Here is a 22,140-nt window from a genome sequence, read left to right as displayed (position 1 = left end):
CCCTGTCGCCCCAAAAGGAGCCAGAAAGGGACGCCCCGCCGTACCCCAGGAGCAGGGAGAGAATCGCACTCAAGGGCCGGGCGCCGGGCAGGCCCGCGAGCACCAGGGACGCCCTTCACAGCTCAGAAACATCCAAGCGGCCGCAGAGCCACCTCCTGTCCACACTGAGCTGCTCGAAGCACAGGCGAGCGCGCAGGCGGCCTGGGGGAGCGAAGTTAAAGCGCCGGCTCCTCTGACCTCTGGGGCTGACGGCAGCGGAGGGGCCGGAGGCGGGTCTGGCGTACGCGCCTGCCAGCAACTGCCGCAAGAGCGCTCGGCCCAGGTGACGGCCTGGGCCAGCGGACGGTGGCGCTTGAAAGTGGACTTAACTGGGAGGCCAGCCCGGTGTGGCCGCTGCAGAGGGCCAGCTGCGGGGCGGAGGAGGGGGCGGGACGTGTCTCCCGCTCAACGCAGAGCGAAGGCGAGAGGAGGAGGAAAGGGCGGGGAGTGGACGTGGGGCCTCGTCCAGCACCGTCGATGGTCAGCTCCACGCCCGTGGTCCCCACACCCCCATCACAAGACGGTGCAGCAGACGGGGTAAGAGAGAGATCCAAGAAAACCACTACCAGACACCGCCCCCGTGGGCCGCAGGGCAGGGCGGCCGGTGACCCGGGGCCCAGTTCTCCTGGGCCACAGGGAGGTGAGGGGGGGGCCTCTGAGACAGGACCGCGGTCACAGGTGGGAGAGGCCCTCCCCAGGTGCCCACCGAGGGCCCAGAGTCAGCCTCACCCCGGCCAGAGGCCAGGGCCGGGGAGGCAGTACAGGTGCCAGGGTGAGCGCTCTGCCCGGGCCGGCCCTCCCGCGGGTGCACTTGTCCTGCCCGCCAGCTTGTTACCACCCTCCAACTCCCAGGGAGTGCCCTGGAGCGGGACCCCGCGCGGACACCGGGAGGCCCAGCCCTCAACCCCATGAGCCGCCTGGAGTAGGCCGTGCCTACTCCCCGCCCAACGCAGACTGCAACGGAAGCACGCCCTGGGGCAGAGGGTGACGTTGGGGTGCCTGTCTCGGCACCTGCTGAGGCTGCACTCCTGGGCTCAGGGCCTCTGGCAGGCCCCACACACTCCTGAGCAGAGCCACCCACGTGCGCCCCCACTGGGGCCTGTGGTCTGGGGGTTAGAGAGGGCACTGTGGGGAGGTGTGGGCCCCGTGTTGCCATCTCTGCCCTCTGCAGGATGGGCAGGGCAGCCCCTCTCCCTTGCCACAAGGCTGCTGGGCCCCGCGGGTGCGGGGTTTGGCCAGGCCCTCTGAGAGCGCCATGAGAGGCCATGGTCAGTGCGGAGATGGGCCACACGCAGAGAAGCCGCTGAGAAACCGCCAGCGCTCAGGGCCGCTGACCCCCGGCCCAGCCCCTGGAGCGGTGGAGACAGGTCCTGCTGGGTCTGGGCAGCACGCATGCCCTCTCTCCTGACAGGCTCCTGTGCTCACGGCCCTGTCTGTGCAGGACAGGGAGGACCCTGGGAAGGAGGGGGAGCCCACAGTGGTGTCTGGAGAACAGGCCGATGGAGCCCTGGGTCCTGGTCACCCTAGCTCAGAACTCCCCAACAAGTGACCCGCCCAGGCTCGGCCGTCTGGGACAGACCCTGGGGAAAGAAGTTGGGCAGGGGTGACATGGGGCCTTTCAGGCAACAGCCAGGTACACACCTGCCCCCGGGGGGAGGTTCTGCCCACTGGGTGCTGGGGAGGCCGAGGGGCTGGGGGTCCTCGGCTGCAGTGGGGGTTAGGGTCCAGTCTGGGTGGGGGTTCTTCCTGCACGCCCTGCCTGAGAGGCAGACACCCTGCGTGGCCTCCTGGCTCCCTGGGGCCCAGCACCCCTTGCTGCTTGAGCAGGAGCGGGGGCGGGAAGGAGGTAGAGGGAGGCCGGCCTCAGCCACAGTCGCTGCCCGCTGCCCAGAGCTGGAATGTGGGGCGGGGAGAGTCAGGTTTCCTCCACTTGCCCAGGGGCTGCAGCCCTTAATGGGGACCAGCTGTGAGAGGGCACCCCTGAGCAGGCCTCCCTTGCCTGCAGCCCATTTCTCTTCCAGGGAAACTGAGGCTAGACGCCTCTGCTCCACCTGCAGTGTGGACCCCACTGCTCTGAGTGCCCGTCCGTTTCCAGGAGGAACGCTGTCCCCAAGCGCAGCCCCGCTGGCCTCTCCCTGCGCCTTGGTGAGCTGGGGGTCACACCCACCCAAGTCAGGACGGGGTTCACGCCGCAATGGGCTGGGCTGGCTGAGCTGGGTGTCAGGCGGCCTCACACAGGCGAGGAAGGCAGGGAGGCGGCCTCAGGCCAGGGCTGGACAGAGGACTGGGCCCTCTGCAAGGTCAGGAGAGGCCCATCGCCTGGCTCTGGTCACACCTGTCTCTCCAGGGCAGCGCCGACCACTCCAGGTCTGGAGTGACCCCACCCTTGGCCCTTGGAGGAGCTCCTGGCCCAGCCCCCCCCGCCAGCTCAGCAGCCCGGGCTCTGGGGACAGTTAGGGCAGCTCTCAAGGTCACATCAGCCCGCCCCATGAAACTCTTCATGACACTGAAACTGGAATTTCATGTAATTTTCACATCAGAAAACAGCCCTTTTTCCTCAATTATCTGAAAAATGTGAACTGACCAAGCACAAGAACCATCCCTCGTCTGCACCAGTGACCAGGACGGAGGCACCCCGCAGGAGCCCACGGGCACCGGCCACACCCTGAGGCAGCACAGGGGCCAGCCGCCAGGGCCCCCCATCCTGCAGCCCCAGCACTGCACCCCCAGGGCCCCACTCCCCACCTGCGGGCAGGCCCCAGGGCTCAGCCCCGCACCTGACAGCCCCGCAGGGTCTTGGTCTGGAGGCCTCCGGGCAGACAGCGGCCAGGAGCAGGCCCCGCCCTCCCACCAGGGCTGCGCTGGGCTGAGGGTGGCATGTCCAGATTAGAAGAACATTCCGGGGCGCTAAGATGGAGAACCCACCCTGCCGGCAGCCCCAAACCTCAAAGGCCACCCCCATGACTCCCACTATCTTGGGAGCTTGCGGGGGGCCGCTGTGCCCAGGGCTGCTCCGGGTCCTGGGGTCACGCAGCAGAAGCCACTTGCAGTTCACACTGAGGGTGTGGGGGGGGGGCCGTCACATCACTGCCCAGAACCCCCATGCAGACGCAGGCTCGGGGGCAGCCCTCACCCCACCAGATGCTTCTCTGCCCCAGGAATCTGCCTTCTGCCGTCCCAAGGCCAAGGCAGCTGCTGGTGAAAAGGCCTCGGGAGCTAGTCTGGGCATGGGGTGTCTGTCCCCCTGCAGTGGGCCTGGGCCTGGGGCGCCTCAGCGCAACTCTGATCAGAGGACCAGGCCCAGGGAGCACACCCCCTTCTGGGGGCCCCGGAGGAGCTCCGGGGCCTGGGCAGCAGGCTTGACTGCGCCCGGGGCTGAACAGAGCAGCTTGTGCTCAGGGGACACCACCACCAAGTCCCCACTCAGCTCCCGCTGAGCTGCCCTGAGAGCCCTCAGGGAGTTCGGGGGGCTCCCAGTACCTCTCAGCAGAGCCCCCACAACCTAAGTGCTGGCCCAGGACTCAGGGTCAAGCCTCCCCCAACCTGCCCACCCACAGCCCCGCACCAAGCACACGGGACTAAGTGCAGCATCTCCTCTTAGCGCCAAGTTCCTCCCAGTGGCACACAACCGCCCCGGCCTGTGCTGAGAACCCTGCCCCAGACGTGGCGTGGACCGGGGCCTGGGGACGAGCTAGAGGGGACACAGGTGGCGGGAGGACGGAGGGGCGGGCGGGCCGGGGGCAGGGTCGAGGCAAGCAGGGCCCAGGCCAGGGGTGGGAAGACAGGCCGACGGGAAGGGAGCTGCAGGCCCTGCAGAGGCACAGCCTGGGGCCACGGCGACACTCCCTCCGTGGTGCTCGGCCTTGCTCCCGGGTCAGCCAGAGCTGGGACGGTAGTTGCTGTGAGACTTTACACCTCCCGTTGGTGAGGCTGGTCCCCCTGGGGGGCTCCTGGGGGTGAGCCTCATTTCCCTGCAGGGCCCTTGGGGGTGAGGCAGGGGGCGCCCTGGGAGTAAGGCTGGTTCCCCAAGAGACCCAGCCGCCTGGGGGAGTCCCACCCCACACACCTCCAGGAAGGGAGGAGGCTGGAGACTGAGCTCAGCGGCCAGGGGGCACTGGCTCACCTGTGCCCTGGTCCTGAAGCCTCACAGGAGCCACCAGAGGGACCTGGGCAAGCTCCCGGTGGGGGAACACACAGGCTTGGGGGGGTGTGAGTGCCGAGCCACCCCCATGACGTGCCCCTCATCTCTCCACCTGGCCCTTCCTCATTCAGCGAGGACACAGGTTTCCCTCCCTTCTCAGGGCCGTTCTCGTGAAGTGTCCTGTAAGCAGACAGGCAGCCCCTCGGCCAGAAGCCCGGGTCACGGGGCCGGGTGGGCACCCGCCGGCTGAGGGGCAGCAGCTGTGGCCAGCGTCTGAGTGGAGCCCACAGAGGCGCCTGACACAACTTATTGGGTGCCCCTCCAGACCTGGGCCCGGCTGGTGGGCCTGGGCATCCCACCGATGCACCCTCATGGAAGGGGGCCCGGGAAGCCAGGCAACACGGAACGGAGACCTGGGCGAACTGGTCAGGTGACCGGCGTCCGCTGCAGCCACGGTCACTGTACCCCGTCGTGCCCGGCGCTGTGGGCAGGTCCGGCCGACCCCGCAGGCCACTTCACAGGCGTCCAGGCAAGCCCACCTCCCATGAGACTCCCCTTCCCGGCCCCTTCCGCCCTCCGGGGCCCCGTGCTTTCCAGGCAGGCCGGCTGTCTCCGCTGGTCCCCACGGGACTGAGCCCCGGGCCAGGCCTGAGGGTGTGAAGGCGAGTCCCGAGCTGAGGCTGGGGTACAAGGCCTCCACCCCAAGTGGCCATTGCTGGAAGGTCGTGACCTCCAGGCACTGCAGGCTCAACGGGACACGTGAGGCCCGAGGTTCTGCATCTGCCCCTCCAGGTGCCCAGTCCCTCAGCACAGGCCAGCCGGCAAGGGGAGGAGGCCGCGTGGACGCAGCTCAGTCCCAGCAGGGCTGGCGGCGCCCGCTTCCCTCCGCCTCAGAGAGCAGAGCCAGGGAGGCCTTTTTTCTAACCATGGAAACAGCCAAAGAAGAAACACCAGCCGCGCACCTCGCGGAAGAGGGCTGACCGCGGACGGCCGAGCACACACGCACGGCTGCCTGACACCCGCGGGGCCCACGCCCTTCCACATGCCACCCAGTTCCGGGCCCACGGAAGAAGTCCCAGAGGCATCCCCGCGAGCCGGGCAAGGCCCCCACGAGCCAACATTGATATCGTCAGCCCGAGCACCGAGGCAGAGCTGGGAAAGTGGGTCGCGACTCCTGCTGACGACACGGGGGCCGAGCTTAAAGGATCAAAGACTTTATTTAGCTAAGCTGACCGAGATAATCTGAGAGGGAAGACGCAGACTCCTGAGCTCAGGGGTAAGGCAGCCATCACGTGCACACTGGGAAAGTAAAAGGAGCCACGACCAGACGTGCCAGGAGCCGATTTGAGAACACACCAGCGAGTGGGGAGACGGCATCAGTGACAGGAGCTTCCGCCGTGACGCACGCACGCAGGGAACCTCAGCAGCACCAAGAGGAAGGCTGACACAGGCCTTTCCCTCCACCACGACACAGGAGCAAGGCTGCTTCTCCACACGCGGGGGCCAGTGACTCTCTGACGCCCACGCCAGGTGGAGACATCGCGAGGAGGCCACAGCCTGTTGCCCATCAGCTCAACAAAGCGCCGTCTCGCTGCATTGGCCACGTACGCTGGAGGGTTATGTGCCAAGGGCTTGTGGCGTTTGTCCCAGAAATGCGAGGCTGGGTAAACACTCAAAGATTAACTAATGTAATATAATCATTTTAAAAAGCAAAAATCGGGCCTCCCCGGTGGGGCAGCGGGTTGAGCACTGTGCTGTGAAGCTGGCCGCAGCCTCTGCAGTGCGGGTTAGATCCCGGCCAGCAAGAATCCCACATGGCGAGGCAGGCCTCTCCTGTCGCACCCGCTGCTCCCCTCAGCAGTATATTTCTGTCGTCTGCCTGTTCTGCTCCCCGCTCTGTCTCTGGTGAATCCTCTCACTACCCCGCGCCTCTGGCCTATAGCCCGGTTCTTGTATAAAAATAAATAAATCTTTAAAAAAAAAAAAAAAAGCAAAAATCCCGTGATTACCCCAGAGACGAGGAAAAGGCAGCTGACAAAATCCAACACCTTTTCATGATCAAAAAACAAAACCTCCACAAACTAGCGATGCAAGGGAACTTCCTCAACCTGGGAAGGGCGCCCAGCCAGAGCTGCCATGACATGGCACAGGGAAGCCAGGCCAGCTGGGCCAGGGCATGACACGGGGGTCTGGGGCGCTGCTTCTACTCAAAGCTGGGCAAGGAGAAATGAAAGAAAACTACAACGTTCATCAGACTGGAAAGGGAAGAGGACACCGCTCTCCACTTGCAGGCGACAGGACCTCGTAGACAGGAAAATCCCAAGGAATCCACTGTAACCTGCTCAACCTAGCAGCTGTGATCACGCCAGAGCCCGCACAGGGACCAGCTGCGTTTCTGCTACTAGACACACACGGCCCCACGGAGAAGCAAGGAAGCCGGTCACCTTACATCACATCAAAAAGAATAAAAACACTTAGGAAAGAATTCAACAAGAGAAATGCAAAATTCTTAAGAAAACTTAAAACAATTAAAGACCTAAAGTGAAAAAAAAATTAAGAATCTAAGTAACTGACAAGACATTCCCACTGGCAAGTCAGACCTGCCACTATGGGGCTGGCAGAGACGGAGCCCCGCGGGCAGGACACGGGCCTCGGGAGATGGCTCCGGCTAGCTTTGGCTCCTTGATGGGTAAAAGGAAGGGGTTGTGCCAGGGGGGACGCAGGACTGCACCCCACGACGGAGGAGGGGCCGGTCTGCCCCACTGAGGCCTTGGGTTTCGCGGGAGCACTGGGCCTGCGAGGAAGGGCTGTGCAAAGGCAGCAACCTGGTCTGGGCAGGACCAGGAAGGCCGGACCCCTCAGGAAGGAAGGCAGGTCGCCCCATGAAGTGAAGAACCATGAGTGGCTGAGGTGCAGCAAGTGAGCAGGGAAGGGGTCACAAGCACCAGCCAGGCCTGTGCCCTGGGCAGACATGAGGCTGCTGCAGCATCAAGAGGCCCCCCTCACAGTGGGGAGCAGACGTCCTGGGAGAGGGGCATCTCCCAGGGAGCAGGGTGTGTCTCGGGCCAGGGCTTTGCCCTGTTTGAGGACAGGTTTGGCTGAGCTTGTCCAGGCCCAGAGACCCCGGCACTGTGCGGATGGCCAGGCTGTGGCGTGGAGGTTGCCCGGCAGTGCCTGCAGCCCTGACTGCATTTTTGCTGTGGGAAGGAAGCTGCCCTTGGTAAGAGCAGGCGACACCCAGCCCCGCGAAGGCCGGAGGAGCAGGCCTCTGTCGTCCTGAGGCGCATTCTGTCCTAGGGACGCAGAAACCCTGCCCAGGCTTCCCGCCAGAGGCCCCTCCAGCACCTTTCAGACCAGGCAAGGCCACTGCTACCAGAGTCTCCCCGACAGGCGAGCCTCTCGATCTTGGAGCCGGGCCCAGCTCCTGCAGTGTCCTGGGGCCACCATGAGAAAGCAGCCCGCACCGCGCAGCGGGGACGTGACACGACAGACAGGACCCCCGAGTGCAGGGCGGGCCAGGGCGCCTTCCTAACGCTGCGGCGGGTACCCCCGCTTTCCTCCCGGCCACCTCCCCAAGGCGCCGCCCTCAAGGCAGGCGGCAGCGACGGGCTAAGGGCCCTGTTCCAGCCTGACCGCGCGGGACCCCACCCTCGGGGACACCCGCGACCAGGCCGCGGCCGGCCCGCACCTGGACAGGCCCGCACCCGCCTGCCGCGGGGCGCGGCCGGCTCCCTCAGGCGATGGCGGCGCGGGCTCCGCCCCGAAGCAGGACGCCTGCCGCGGCCCCACAGGCCGACGCGTCCCGGGAGGCGGGGCCGGCGAGGGCCCGGCTCTCCCGGCGGAGGGCGCGGGGTCCCGGCTCCTCAGAACCCCACGACCGGCCGTGTCCACCCCCGAAGGCGCGCCCGGCGGGCCGGGGCCGCTGCTCCCCTGCGTCCCGGCCCTGCGTCCTCCGCGCCCCGCCCGCCCGCCCGGGAGGCCCGAGCCCGCCGCTGCACGTCGCACGTCCGCACGTCCGCACGTCCGCACGTCCGCACGTCGCGCCTCGCATGCCCGCGCCGCTGCCCTCACGCGTCACGGGCCTCACCGACGTCGCACGTTCGGACGTCACGTGTCTGCGGCCGCCGTCGCCGCGCTGGCCAGGGCCCGCCCGCCTCATGGGCGCCGCGCCAGCCCGCGCGCCCCTGATGCTGCTGCTGCTGCTGCTGGTGCTGCTGCCGCCGCCGCCGCTGCCCGCGCCGGCCCCCGCGCCCGGGAGCCCCGCCCCGCGCGCCCCCGCGCGCCCCCGCCCCCCGCCCCCCGCCGCCTGTGGCCAGCGCGGCCTGCCGGGGAAGGTCGTGGGCGGCGCCGACGCCCCCGAGAAGAGGTGGCCCTGGCAGGCGAGCGTGCACTACCTGGGCCTGCACGTCTGCGGCGCGTCCGTCATCCACGCGTACTGGGTGCTGTCGGCGGCCCACTGCTTCGGCCGGTGCGCGGGCGGCCGCGGCCCGGGGAGGCCCGGGAGGCCGGGTCGAGCTCCGCGGGCGGCTTCTCCCCGCCGCCTTCGTGGGCGGGTCACTGCCCACCGACAGCCCACTTCCCCGGCCTGGCGGCCAGCAGGCCTGCCGCGTCCCGGGGCCCAGGCAGGGCCTCTGAGGGAGGTGTGCCCGCCAGCCGGCTCCCCCGCTGACAGCGGGACCCCGCACTGCCCGCGCGGGCCCGGCTCTCTGAGGAGGGCAGCTCCTTCCCGGGGCACGAGGCACTAGAGCTGTGCACCTTGTTCCCCACCCCACAGGCACATGAACATCAGGTCGCTTGACGTGTACGTAGGCCTGGTGGACCTTAGGGTCGCAGGCAGTCACACTCAGTGGTTTGAGGTGCACCGGGTGATCCTGCACCCCACGTACGAAATGTACCACCCGGTTGGAGGTGACATCGCTCTGGTGCAGCTGAAGTCTGGCATCGTGTTTTCTGACGCTGTGCGCCCCATCTGCCTCCCACCGCCAGACGTGAACCTTCTTAACCTTTCTTGCTGGGCCACAGGATGGGGACTCAAATCCCAGAAAGGTAAGATGGGCAAGCACAGGGCCAGTCCCGTTGTGGGAGCAGTGGAAAGGAGGGCAGCCCTGTGGGCCACAGGGGAAAAAAAAAGTGTTGTCAGTTAAGGATCGTAGATACCTGGAGGTGGAAATCCCTACCCACTAGTCACCATCAGGTTCTCTGACCATGTGGGAGTTTTGCTTTATCCCTGACTGGCTTTGCTCTGCTTAAATAAATACTCACAGGAACACAAATTTGAAAGCAGTTTTTATTAGAATTTTCAACTTAGAAATAAACTTTTAAAGCCTGCTGAAAAGCCCATGTGTTATTCTGGCTCTCCCCATAAGGACCATATATACTCTTTGTTAAGGGTTTCTTGTAGGCAGCACAGAGTTGGGTCATCTGCTGTTGTCCCTTCTACCTGTCTCTGTCTTTTGATTGAAAGTTGATCCATTTACATTTAAAGTAAGTAGTGATGGGGTGAGACTGACTTCTGTGTCCAAGTACTGAAACTCTTTGGCCCATTTCCTGAGTTTCTGTCATTTGTGTTTAGTTTATTGTAGTGAAACAGTTAAATTTTTTTTAAATTTCCTTTTAAGTATATTTGGTAGGTATTTGTGTGTGTGTGGGGGGGGTTAGTTATAATGAGAATGGCATGTAATGTTCTGAAGGTTTAACACTAATTCACATTTGCTCCAGCATAACCTTCAATACAAATACTCTTGTTCCTTTACAACTCCATCCTCACCCCTTTTGCTTGTTCATGTCAAAATTACATCTATATACATTGTGTGTCCCCCAAACATAAACTAATGTTTTAAATGAATTAATCTCCTTAATTATGTAGAAAACAAGATTTGGTGTCAAGACTTAGAGTTGAATAGTTTTTGTACCAGTAACTATTTTTAAGTATCAATCTTTTAAATTATGGGAAAAAATAAAAAGTATATTTGCAAACTAGCATGTATAATTTCGGGTGTACTTACCTTTACAGGAATATTTATTTTTCCATCCAGCTTTAAGTTCCTGTTTTGTGTCCTTTCATTTCACCTGTAGGCCACTCTTGAGGATTTCTCAGAGCTGGCCAGCAGTCACCAACTCCCTTGGCTTGTGTTTATCTGAGGATGTCTTAGTTTTGAAGGACGATTTTGCTTGAAACAGGATGATGCTTGATTAAGGGTTTTCTTTCAGTACTATGAATAGATCGATCACTATTCATAAGATATCTGTTGATAAGATATCTGTTGATGTTACTGAGGACCCCTTGCATGTGATGATTTGCTTCTCTTTTGGCTTTGAAGATTCACTTTTTGTCTTCAGCTTTTGGAAGTTTGATTATAATGTATGCTCAGTTGTGGGTGTCATCAAGTTCATAGTACATGGAGCTTGTTAAACTCCTTGGATGTTTATATTCATGTCTTTCATCAAACTGGCCATTCTGTCTCTGTGCCTGTCCTCTGCTCTTCTCCTCTGGAACTCCCACCGTGTAGTCGTTGGTTTTGATGGAGTCCCGCAGATCCTTGTTCATGTCAACTTCTTTTCTTTCTGCCCCAGATTCAATGACATCCATTTCTCTGTCTTCAAGTTCACTGATTCTTTCTTGTGCCTTTGACTCACATTAGTGAGCTTTCCTTTTTAGTTTCTGAACTTTTCAGGATTTCTGTAGCTTCTTTTTGTTTCCTGTCTCTTTACTGACATTTCCATGATGTTCTCACAGTTTATTTTTCTCAACATCTCCTCAGCTCTTTGATCATTGTTAGGACTGTGTTTTAAAGTATGTTTAATGCATCTGCCATTTGTCAATACAGATTCCTCAGAACTGTTTTTTCTTTCAACAGGTATAATTTCTGCTTCTCTGTATGCATGTGATTTGTTGCTGAATGCTGGACATTTTAATTTACTATGGAAATCAGACGGCTCCTTCCCCAGGGCTTGCTGACCCTGTGGCTTGGGTTGCTGTGGACTGTCTCTGTGCTGAGGGTCAGCTCACAGTTTTAGACTCTTGGGTCTTCTCCATGCCAGTCCTTGGGCACATGTGCCCATTTTCTCATTTCCCTGGGTGCGGTTGTTTTTGAGGCCATAGGCCTTAGTGTCTAATTCCTAAATGGGGAAATGCAAAAAACCCCAGCCCAGTGAATACTCAGTCACCTCGGCCAAAGGAAACGGGGTTTAGGACAATGTGGGGGGGCATGCAGCAGCAATAGGGCCACCTCTTTGTCTGCACCTCTGATCAGAAGCAGCCATCAGGGGTCCTTCCTCCCACCCTGGCTCACACGCCATGTGCCAGCTGCTCAGGGAACATGCACAGCTGCTTGCAGGGGTGAGGGTGGGGCAGCTGTTACTGGACTAAGCTGGAATTGGCCAAAATCAACCTCAATTTACCATCCAATCCTTAACAGGCTCCAGACTGCCTAACAGCCACAGACAGATTCGGCCCCACAGTTGTTGTCTTCTTTGTGCCTCCCCCTGGCCCCATTGTGCCCTGCTGTCTGTGCTCTGCCCAAGACGCAGCAGTTGTACAGACCTCGTCACACTCCCTGCCCTTGTCCTCCTGGCTTCGTGTGGCTGCAGGGCCATGGGAGCATGAAGGCACTACCCCCCATGGCCCTGGCCCAAGTTCTGGCTGTGCTACAGATTCTCTGCTCCTGGCCACTTGAAACTCAGCTCCTAGCTCCAGGTGAGCGCAGGGAGCCATGAGGTCCACCCCTGAGGCTCTGTCCCCGCTGCACATGTGGGTGTGCATAGGTGTTGTGTGTGGCTCCCTGGCACCCGCTTCCTGGCATCTACTGTGGGGCACCAGCTCCCTGTGGCCTCCTCACAGCCTGGTACATGCTTCCAGGAGGAGGAGGAGCTCACAGGCCGCCGCCCAGCCTCCAGCACGTGCAGTGGGAGAACATCTTCCTCTCTGCTGATGGCAGGAGGCAGGTCCATCCAGTTACCCACACAGCCTTGGGGAATCTGGAGCCTCATTGTTCTCACTCTTTCAGGCTGGTCTCCCAGCACCACAGGTGGCGAGCTGGCAGGCACTCCCCAGGCAGCGCGTGCCCATTTCCCTCCACTGAGCCCGCATGCCTCACAGCAGCTCAGCCACAGATGCTGCTACAGCCACCAGCCTCAGCTTCCTCCCCAGCGCATTTGTTAGCTCCAGGAGGGAGGCCTCAGCCAGCCCCCTCGACACCTGGTCAGCGGTCCTCACCTGTGGGAAACGCTCTCCAGTGCAAGACTGGCCATAGCGGGGCCCATGGCTCAGTGTGCTCTGGCCAGGTCCTGTGTCCATCGGCATGGACAAGGCCACACGGGATGAGACCTGCACAGTCCGTGGCCTGTTTCCTGCAGGCTGTCCCCCACTGTGGCCTCAGCTGATGGAGCTGTTTGTGAGCTGCGGCTGAGACAGGGAAAGGGCGTGGTATTCCTAGCCCAGCCTGCGGGACACTGTATCACCATGCAGAGCAGGGTGGAAGGTGCACTGCCGGGGCTGGCCTGCGGGCCCTGGAGTGGGTGCACTGACCTCTCCCAGGGCCGCATTCCCCTCCACAGGCGAGACCTCAGACAGGCTCCAGGAGGTGCCCCTGCCCCTGATCTCAGTGTTCCTGTGCCAGCAGCTCCTCGGCCACCACTCGTACATCCTGCCAGACATGCTGTGTGCATGGGACCTCGGGAAGACACGGACAGTGTGTGAGGTGCGTCCCTCCGCGGGGCAGGCCTGCCCGGGCTCCCAGACGCTGTCTGCTCAGAGCAGGGACACAGGTACTGGGTGGGAGGCCCCCGGTAGCTTTTATGCAGACAGGCGCAAGCTGCAGTCGGCGCCCAGGCTCCCGAGGTGCCCAGTGCTGGCCCAGCAGCCCAGGCTCCACGTCTGCCTGGACGGCTGTGCCAGGTCTTCCCCGCAGCACCGCCCTCCACTGCAGCTCAGTGGGCCATCCCCAGGATGCAACCTGGAAAGCCGGGTGCACAGGAAGCTCCTCTTTTCCAGGGTGACTCGGGAGGCCCGCTCGTCTGTGAATTCAACCACAGCTGGATGCAGGTCGGCGTGGTGAGCTGGGGGCGCGGCTGTGCGTACCCCATGTACCCGGCCGTCTTTGCGCGCGTCTCCTACTTCTCGATGTGGATCCACCGTCAGATCGCGCGCTTGCCCCTGCCCCCTCAGCCCCTCCCAGCGTGTGCCTGCGCTCCCAGGGCCACGCTCACCATCCTGGTGACCATGCTGGCCATCGGGTCAGTGTGCTAGGGCCAAGCACCACCCCGCCCTCTCAGTGCGGGCCTTCGCGACCTGCCCCTGCCCAGTCCATCCACCAAGGCTTGGGACACTGAGCCAGGGGAGGGCTGCGAGCCGGGCCCAGACTCAGGGCTGGGAAGGGCTGGCCGGGGCCACAGCAAGAGGGCAGAGGCTGGCCTGGGCAGAGGCTGGCCTTGCCAGAGGAGGTCCGGGGTGCCCAGGGCAGGCAGGACATCTTGGTGCCTGTGAGCTAGCAAGACAGTAAATAAAGCAAGTGCCCCAGAAGCCCCACACCCATTTTTCTACCCCAGTGCCGGTCGGTGGCTCCTGCAGCCTGCCTGCCCCTGTCAACGGCCCCAGTAGGCGGCAGGACAAAGGGCCCATGCCCCACGCAGCTGTGGGCCCTGCTGCCCTAGGAGCCCTGCAGAGGGCCAGTCGTGGCCCCACCGCTCCCAGGCCCTGTCAGAGAGGTGCAGGCACCAGAGCCCCAGCTGAAAGCCCCACACAAGCGGACACGAGGCACAGCTAGGGCTGAAGGCCACAGCAGAGGCTCAGCCCGCCCTGCAGCCCTGGAGGCGTGAACTGTCTGGACTCTGAAAAAATAGTTTAAAGTGGAAAAAAAAAAAAAAAAAACACTGACCAAAATATAAAACCATAGGGAGAACAGGAAACAAGAGGCGACCAGGTTAGTCCCTCAACACCAAACATCTCTCTCACAAGAGCACTTCCGTGCTCCGTGCATTTAAAAAGTGAAAAGTTTCACTTTTTAGGAAATAAATTATTTACCGTACCTAACCCCAGGAGTGCTGGAAATAGACAAGCTCATCACAGAAACCGGGAACCTGTGAGCCCCCCCGACACCTGGTCAGCGGTCCCTATCTGTGGGAAACTCCTTCACATTTGAGTTGAGCCCTAGGCCGAGGCTTCCTCAGCCACGCCTTAGCCCCGGCGCCAGACTCCTCCCTTCCCGCGGGTGGGAGCCCAGCAAGGGCCAGCAAGCAGCAACCACCTGCGCCTTGCAAGACAGCACATCACAGCTGAGCAGGTCACCCCACCATCCAGGCTGCGTATCGGGGAGCCGGGGCGTGTGGGTCGCACACTAACCACTCCTCACGGCAAAAATAGCAACAGAGAGGTTTGCCCGAAATCCAGCTATTTCCAGTGTTAACAAGTGGCGAGTCCGTGGGAAATGCATTAAGTAGACCCTCAGTGTTTCTGGGGTCCCAGGAAGACTGCCCCTCATCTCCTGCCCCTCAGCACCCAGGGGCCAGCAGCCAGCAGGGAGCCTTGGCGCTTCCATGTCTCCTTGGCAGGGAGGAGCAGCGGGAACCACACCGCTGTGGGCAGTGAGGACCGCCCCATGGCGAGAAACCCCGTGAGGGGGGCCTGGCCCAGCTAGCTCCTTCTGGGTAGAGGGCGGAGTCCCCTACGAAAGGGAGGGAGGGAGGGCGCCAGAGCCTCAGCAGCAGGCACCAGCCCGCCCCCGCCCCCCGGGAGCGCTCAGAGTGCTCTTTAAAAGAATCCGTTGAACAAATTGAAACAGCCAGTGTCCTCAGATTAGTTCAGACCCCCAGCCAGGTAAGTTGATGGCCAAGTGTACATTCAACCCAAACCAGCAGGAGAAAACCTTCATGGGAAGGCCTGGGATATGGAAGTGAGGTGCACCGGCAGATACCAGAACATCCTGTGGGGGCGCTGGGCTGTCACTTGTCCTGGGGCCGGGGCACACCCCTGTACAAAACACTCTGAGTGGGCACAAGCGCACCTGCGAAATGGAAACGCCAAGGGCATGCAAGGCCGCAAGCGTGCAATTTGACCTGTCCAGAGAGAGTCCTGGCCAAGTAGCCTTACTCTGGGGGGGTGAGCCCCCGAGTAGCCTTACTCTGGCTTGAGGGTGGGGGGGCAAGCTGTGCAGAGCAGGCTTTCTGAGGGAGCAAAGGGATGAGGCTGGGGACCCAAAGAGGGCAGCTGGGGCGCAGGTTGAACACCCTCCTCCTTGCCACACAGACATAGCGGGGAAGGAAACGCAAAGCCACTCAGGCACGGAGTGCAGACCGACACCCCTGAGACACAGACTGCGTGTAAATAATGTTACCTCAATAAACAACTAGTTAAAAAAGCTTTTGTGTAGCAAGAAAATAAAAGATTGAAAAAACATCCTCTCGAGCCGGAGAGACTTCACGAGCCGTGTAACCCACAGGGTCAGCGTCCACCACATCAACGCAAGCACAATCCAACATGGAAACAGACGCACCAGAGGACAGCCCGGTCAGCAGGCCGAGGACTCGGTCGGGCCGCGTCCAGGAAGAGAGGCGGGCCAGAGTCCGCAGCCTCACACCCCTGAGAGGCGGAAGAGAGGAGCCTGGTGCTGAGGCACGTGTGAGCTGCTGTGGCCACTGCGGGGGGCCAGAGAACGGGCAGGGGGGTGTTTTCAGGCTTGGAGGGGGGCTGCAGGGGGCTGGGGGCACCCCAGGAGGTGGGGTGGGCCACGCCGGGGCAGCAGCCGGCACTGGTAGCAGCCTGGGCAGTTAGAGGAACAGCGGCCGGCCCCCTTTTCCACGTCCAGACCCCCGCGGGCTGCGTGAATTCTGCGCTGGGCTTCCCAAGGGCCACGACAGCCAGGGGTTCCTGCAGATGAACCTCACAAGCCCCATCCCTTTGGAAAGCGTTTCCTAAGAGGTTGACAAGGGCTGAGTTTAAGGCCCGTATCAAAATCACTGGGGTCTCACGCAGCAGCAAACCCCTGAAAATATGTCTTAAAAACACAGCAGCAAGAAGCTCGAGGGACTGCACGCCGGGGTCTGCGCTCCCTGCTGCTTGGTGGGGTGGGGGGGGGGGGTGTGGAGGATGGTGTGGGTGGGGACAGAGAAAAGGCCTTGTGCTCCCCTGAGATGGACCTCACCCATTGCCCTCCTGGGACAGCTGGGCACCCACTGGGGCGCTCCAGCAGGAGGGGCTGGCCTGGGCCCCAAGGTGCTTGGGGCGCAGGGGCCACCCTCCCCTGGATGAGGCTGGAGACCCCCTCCTGGGCCCAAGAGGAGGGCTCCCCTGGCCTCAGAAAGCCCCTCACCCTTCCCTCAGAGCCTCTTTCCCCCTCTGCAGCCTCTCCTGGAGGCTTGAAGAGCAGGGTGCCCCCACAGCCAGGGGAGCTGAGGGTGGGATGGGGCCTGGAGGCTGGGGCAGGGTTAGATGGGTCTGGTCCCCCACAGAGGCGGGACCTGGGCCTGTCCTGTCTCTGGGTGCTCCCCTGCCCCAGCCCTTGCGACTGCAAGAGGTGGGGGGGCTGTGGCGGGGGGGCTGTGGCCAAGGGCGGGGTGTGCTGGGGCGCCCCAGCCACTCCGCCCTGAAGAGGTAGGGGCTGCCAGACGCCCTCCTGACCAGAGCCAGCCTAGCTCCCAGCTAAGTGGGACTACTACTCCACTACTGACGAGCCCCACCCCAGGGACGGATCGCCGGAGCAGGCCTCCGGGAACCGCTGGCCGCGCCCTGGCCCTGGCCCTGGCCCTGCCGGGGGTGGCAGCTGGTCCTGAGGCCAGAGGGGTGCGTGGTCGGCGACTGCCCACCCGAGCCATCTCCCATGGCCGGACCCTCCGGAGCCAGACCCTCCCAGCGACGGCCGGGGGGTCAGGCGGGGTCGGCAGCCAGTGCCTGGGATTAATAAAACGTTGATGGGAATTTCATAGTCGACACAGCCTAAACATTTTCCAGGAACATCTGCGGAGGAGGCGTGTTTACACTCCCGGCCTCCAGGCCGCTCCCTCGGTGGAGGGCCCCCAAGGCCAAGCCTCCCCCACTCCGCAACCCTGCCCCCCACGCCCCTCCCCCACCCTCCCTGCACCCCCACTCTCCCCCGTGCCCCCCTTTACTTGTGCCCCTCCCCCACTCTGCCCACCTTCCCTACCCCCAGCCCCTCACTCACAGCCGGCTGGCGTAGGGGGCGGGGGAGGCAGCGGGAGGGGGTCCTGCAGCAGGGAGGGGTCCTGGCTTCTGCTGGGGGGCTGGGCTGGGGTGCCTTTGGCTTTCACCCACTAAGACTGGGTCTGGCCTCTCCCACCTGGGCCACCCACCTGCTGGCGTGGGCTCCGGGGGACGCGGAGGCGGCCGCAGCTGGCGCGGTGGACCTGGGCCGCGAGGGGTCTGGGCGGAGGCCACCCTGGCATTGTGGCCAGCTTGGCAGCACTTCAGGTGGGCTGGGGGCTGGGGAGGTTTGCCAGAGGACGCCAGGGCCAGTGTGGACAGAGGGCAGACCCTGGCCACTGGGGTTCGGGCGCTGGATGCCGGAGGCCTGCCCCTGCCCTGTCCAGCGGTGGTCCCTGTGGCCCTGGGTGTATTTTCCTTTTCCTCTTCTCAGGCTTTCCAGCAAAATGCAGCAGAGCAGAGGCCACTTCACCTCCCTGTCCTTGGACAGGGCCTGCCGTTGCCTCTGCCTCCCTGTGGCCTCTGCTGCCCCCCGCCCAGCCAGTGCGCCTGACATTGAGGGAAGGCACATCTGACCAGGAGGGGTGGGTGTTGCCCCCTTCAGCCAGAACTGCAGGGCAGCCCTGGGGTCCCCACGCCCGGCCAAGGTGCCCCTGGGCCACAGACAGGGCCGCACCCCAGCAGGCTCTGGGATGAAGCCAGCTGGGCCATGGTGGCGGTGGCGGCCAGCCCCTGCAGGAGGTGTGGACAATGCTGGGGTCCAAGGCAGCCAGGCTGTGACACCCCCTTCTCATTTGCTGTCGCAGCTGATTTGTCTCCTGCCCCCACCCCTCTCTGGCCACCCCTCCCCTCCCACAGGCCAGGGTGTGCCGTGGAACCAAACGCCAGGAAACCACCTCCAGGTCTTGACAGCCCAGGGCCACGGCCAGTGCCACAGGGCAGGAGCAGGGCCCTGGGGCACGGGGGCTATCGGGGCCCCCCGGCCGTATTGGCGGGACCAAGGGCTCAGATGGCGTCTCTGTCAGCCCAATGCCCAGGACCTGGGGGGTGGGGTGCCCTCTGCAGGCTGCGCTCCTCTCCCGCCCCCACCTCCCTCCCTAGGGCCTGCTGAGCGCCCCCACTCTGTGCAGCGTGTCCTGGCCACTTCTGTCCTCCATGTCCCGAGCCCCGGGCCCTGCGGACCCCTACTCGGGTGCACAGCTCCCACCCAAACAGCTCCTGGCCACCCAGCCCCCCCCATGGCCCCCATCCACCCTCACTCTGAATGCCTCCCTACCCCCAAAGGCACAGGAGGCACCCTGAGGGCCCCACACAAGTCCTCCTCCTGCCAACTGCCCAGGGTTTCCAGGGGCTTATCCCTAGTGCCCACTGCAGCTCGCTGCTGCAGCCACCGAGGCGCCCCCACCAGACCCTCCTGCCAAGCCACAAGAAGGGCCCCTGGCCCCACTGACCAGTCTGCAGGGAGCAGGGCACCCGTGAGAGGGGCACGGCGGCCCCAGCCCCCAGCCCCAAGGTACTGGGTCAGGGCCTCTGGCCAGTGTGCCCAGGACACCCTTGGCTGGGCCCTGGGCTGAGAGGCCATGGGGACGGCCACGCACCTGGCCCCCAGCCTGTGATGTGAGGCCCCGCAGGGGTGGGAGAAGGGTTCAAGGAGCGCCCACAGCCAACAGCCCAGAGCCCAACTGGAGGCTGCGGCCCCCACAGGTCATGCCCACACCTGGGAGCTGGGGCAGGGTGGGTCAAGGGGCAGGGACAAAGCCCCCCCGCCCACAAGTGAGGGAGCTGGAGCCCTGGCCTGCAGCAGCCCTGAAGACCCCCATCTCTGGGCTGCAGCATATCCCCTGCCCGTGCCAGCCTGTGTGCAGGTGGGGAAACTGAGGCCCGGGGGCAGCCAGGAGAGCTGCCATGCGGCGCCCTCAGCACACAGCCTGGCTGCACATGTCTGGGGCATACCCACTGGTCAGTGAGGGCTTCACCCTGGCTCCCTCCCTGCCCAGCAAAGCAGGGCAGTCTGGCGGGTGGAGGTCCCCCCAACACATCAGGCTCTGCCTATCAAACCTGGGTGTCCTTCCCACCCCTCACCCCACAGCTCCTGGCCTGCGCCTGGGGCAGCACAGGGGCTGCACGGTGCAGTCCCTGCGCTCATCGGAGCCAGGTGGGGTGCTGGCCCCCCCGAGGCCAGGCAGGAGGCTCCCAAGGAGATGGCCAGGCTGCTCCGCCCACTGGGGAGCCCCAGGGAGCCCACAGAGACGGGCAGGTAGTCGGGGGGCAGACCCTGAGCTGTCCACAACACAGGCCGAGCAGGGAGGTGGGGCCTGGAGCTGGGCGGCCAGGGACTGTGAGGCCTCATCCTCGGCTGTGCTGACACAAGCACCCCTCCCATGCCAGAGCACAAGCGCCTCCTGAGACCCGGGCCCGGCATCTGTGCCAGGGAGGCCCCTCCGCTGAGGAAGGGGGCCCGCCTCGCCCTCCACGGGAGAGATGGCAAGTGTGGGCAGGCGCGGTGGGCGGCCACACCAGCGCGCTGGGGCAGGCCCACACCTGCCCCCTCACAAGCACAGCCCTGCAGCCGCGGGCAAGTTTCTGTTCCGGCCAGCTGCCTGGAGCAGCAGAACAGCACCCTGGGCCCAGGGGGGCCGTGACATCAGTCTCCCGCCCCCCCACTGGAGCCCCAGGGCTCGAAGCTTGGCCTCACAAGTCTGGCGGAGGCTGGAGCCCTGGTCTGGGGAGAGGGGTCTGGGCCCTCGCGGACTCGGCCTGGCAGAACAAAGCACGGCTGCCCCGACGCTCACCCCGGCCCCCACCCCGCCAGGCCTGTCCGGGTGCCGGGAAGGGCCGGGTGACGCCGGGCAGCCCCCCGAGGTGGGTCAGAGGAGTCGGGCTGTGCTGGGAGCGGTGGTCTGGGGTGGAGTCCCGCAGCCTCCACTCCCGCACGGGCACGGGCCACAGGCCAGGCCGGAGCTCCAGACCCACCAGCCGGAAAGGGGGGAGGAATTCTGGGAATTTGGGGCCTCCCGGGAGACGCAGGACTGGGGGGGGGCGCCTCGGCCCCACCCTTCAGCTTTTTCTTCTGCTTTTCTGGGGTCCACAAGTGCCTGTGTTACAGCCACGGCCGGAAAAAGCAGCGCCCAAGCCCGAACAGCCCCAGGCCCCGGCTGAGCCCGCGCCCCGCCCTGCCCCTCAGCGCCCGGCCCTCAGCGGGCGCCCCCAGGACGCCAGCTTTGCCCCCGATGCGGGGAGGCCCGGGAAGGCGCGGGCAGGTGGCGCCCCCACCAGCCCTGGGGCAGCACCGGGCGCAGGCACCGGGTGAGCAGGCCAGGCCCGCCAGAGCCCCACGAGGCTGGGGCGCCGGGGGCCGGGCCGGGAGGGCGCCCCACCGTCGGGCCGCGGCGACCCTGGGCGGGGGCCGGGCCGGGGCAGGCAAAGGGCTCGGGAAATAGGCGGCCCAGCGCGCCACGGCCGCCGTCGGGGGAGCCTGATGCGGGGAGGCGGCCCGCGGGGAGACGGCAGGCGCCCCTCCGACGGCCGGCCCGGCGCTCACTCGGCCGCGCCCCGGGCAGCGACGACGCGGCCGGCCCCGGCGGGCGCGGCCCCTGCCAGGCGGGCGGGCGGTGGCTCCGCGCGGGAGGCCGAGGGGGAGGAGGCCGCTCCCGGCGAGGAGGCCGCCCTGCGGGGGTGCGGCTCCCGCGGTGGGGGGGGGGGCCCTGACGCCAGCGCCCCGCCCACGCCCCGCCCACACGCCCATGCCCCGCCCACACGCCCCTCGTCCCGCCCCTGACGCACACGCCCCCTCGCCCCGCCCACATGCTCCTCGCCCCGCCCACACACCCTTTGCACCGCCCACACTCCCCTCGCTCCGCCCCCACACACGCCCCGCCCCTTCCGCACACCCCCCTCGCCCCGCCCACATGCCCCTCTGCGCCGCCCACTCCCCGCCCATACCCCCCACGCCCCGCCCACGCCCCTCGCACCGCCCACGCCCGCCGTCCCCGCTCCCGCCCCACGGCCGCTCCAGGGCCAAGATGTGGCGGCCGGAGCGCGGGCGTGCGCGCCTGCTCATGGGCCGCACCAGTGACCTTCGCGCGTCCGAGTGGAGGGGACCCCAGGCCCTGGGGCGAGCAGGACTTGGGGGCGCCCCAGTAGGGAGGAGACCTGGCGGGGGAAGGGCACAGGGGCAGAGGTGGTCACACCCCTCCCTGCGGCCCACCTGCTGCCCAGGGGCTCAGGCTGGGACTCGGCCGCGTCGCCGTCCCTCCGTGCTGTCCCGCTCTGCCGCCGCCTGGGCCACGGTCCCAGGTCCTTCCCTGGGCCTCCCACGGGGTGCCGGCAGTTCCCTCCACCTGCCTCCCCCCAAATCCGCGGGGACCTGGCCAACCTACTCCAAGCCACTCTCAGCCCTGGGCCATGCGCTGGGCGGAGGCCGGCACCCCACTCCCCTCCAGGGGACTCCACAGGGGGCTCAGGGGCACGGGCGGAGTGTGGCCCGCGGGAGGGCACCCTGCAGCTGACCCAGAGCCTCGGGTCTCACATTCCATTTGAGGGCAGAGCGGACAGCCCGAGTCTCCTCCCTGAGCCTGCCCGGCCCACAGCCCCGCACCAGCCCCGCATCTCACTGGGCGTCTCACTGGGCAGAGGGCCAGGGCCAGCAGGCAGGACCGGCGGGCACGGGCCGGCACCACGCCTGCTTGTCTGTGGGCCGCCTGCCCCTCTCGCCCAGCCTGTTCCCCACCTGGGTGCCCTCCCCACCCATCCACTAAGCCATCTGGTCCCTGAGTGGACACTGGACCCCACCCCTGGGCCCGTGTTC

The 22,140-nt window shown here is 64.4% G+C and overlaps 1 protein-coding gene across 1 annotated transcript; it reads left to right on the top strand.

The window, feature by feature from the left end:
* The first annotated feature begins 7,920 nt into the window (after positions 1–7,920).
* Positions 7,921–14,346, top strand: PRSS38 (serine protease 38). Its single transcript, XM_037500913.2, has 5 exons — positions 7,921–8,384; positions 8,472–8,648; positions 8,955–9,226; positions 12,737–12,879; positions 13,173–14,346. The coding sequence occupies exons 1-5, from the start codon at positions 7,921–7,923 to the stop codon at positions 13,425–13,427; spliced, it is 1,311 nt and encodes a 436-aa protein (XP_037356810.1). The 3' UTR covers positions 13,428–14,346.
* Positions 14,347–22,140: the final 7,794 nt, after the last annotated feature.

The sequence above is a fragment of the Talpa occidentalis genome, unplaced genomic scaffold, assembly GCF_014898055.3.
Source record: "Talpa occidentalis isolate TD23 unplaced genomic scaffold, MPIMG_talOcc4v2.1 talOcc4.9, whole genome shotgun sequence".
NCBI classification, from domain to species: domain Eukaryota; kingdom Metazoa; phylum Chordata; class Mammalia; order Eulipotyphla; family Talpidae; genus Talpa; species Talpa occidentalis.
Note: the sequence above shows the minus strand (reverse complement) of the source record. Positions and strands in the feature narration are given on the sequence as shown.

Coding starts and splice junctions, on each gene's coding strand:
- PRSS38 (XM_037500913.2), top strand. CDS start 7,921: ATGGCGGCGCGGGCTCCGCCCCGAAGCAGGACGCCTGCCGCGGCCCCA. Junction 8,385..8,471: donor CTGATGCTGCTGCTGCTGCT/GCTGGTGCTGCT, acceptor GCGCCCCCGCCC/CCCGCCCCCCGCCGCCTGTG. Junction 8,649..8,954: donor GCGGCCCACTGCTTCGGCCG/GTGCGCGGGCGG, acceptor CCCACCCCACAG/GCACATGAACATCAGGTCGC.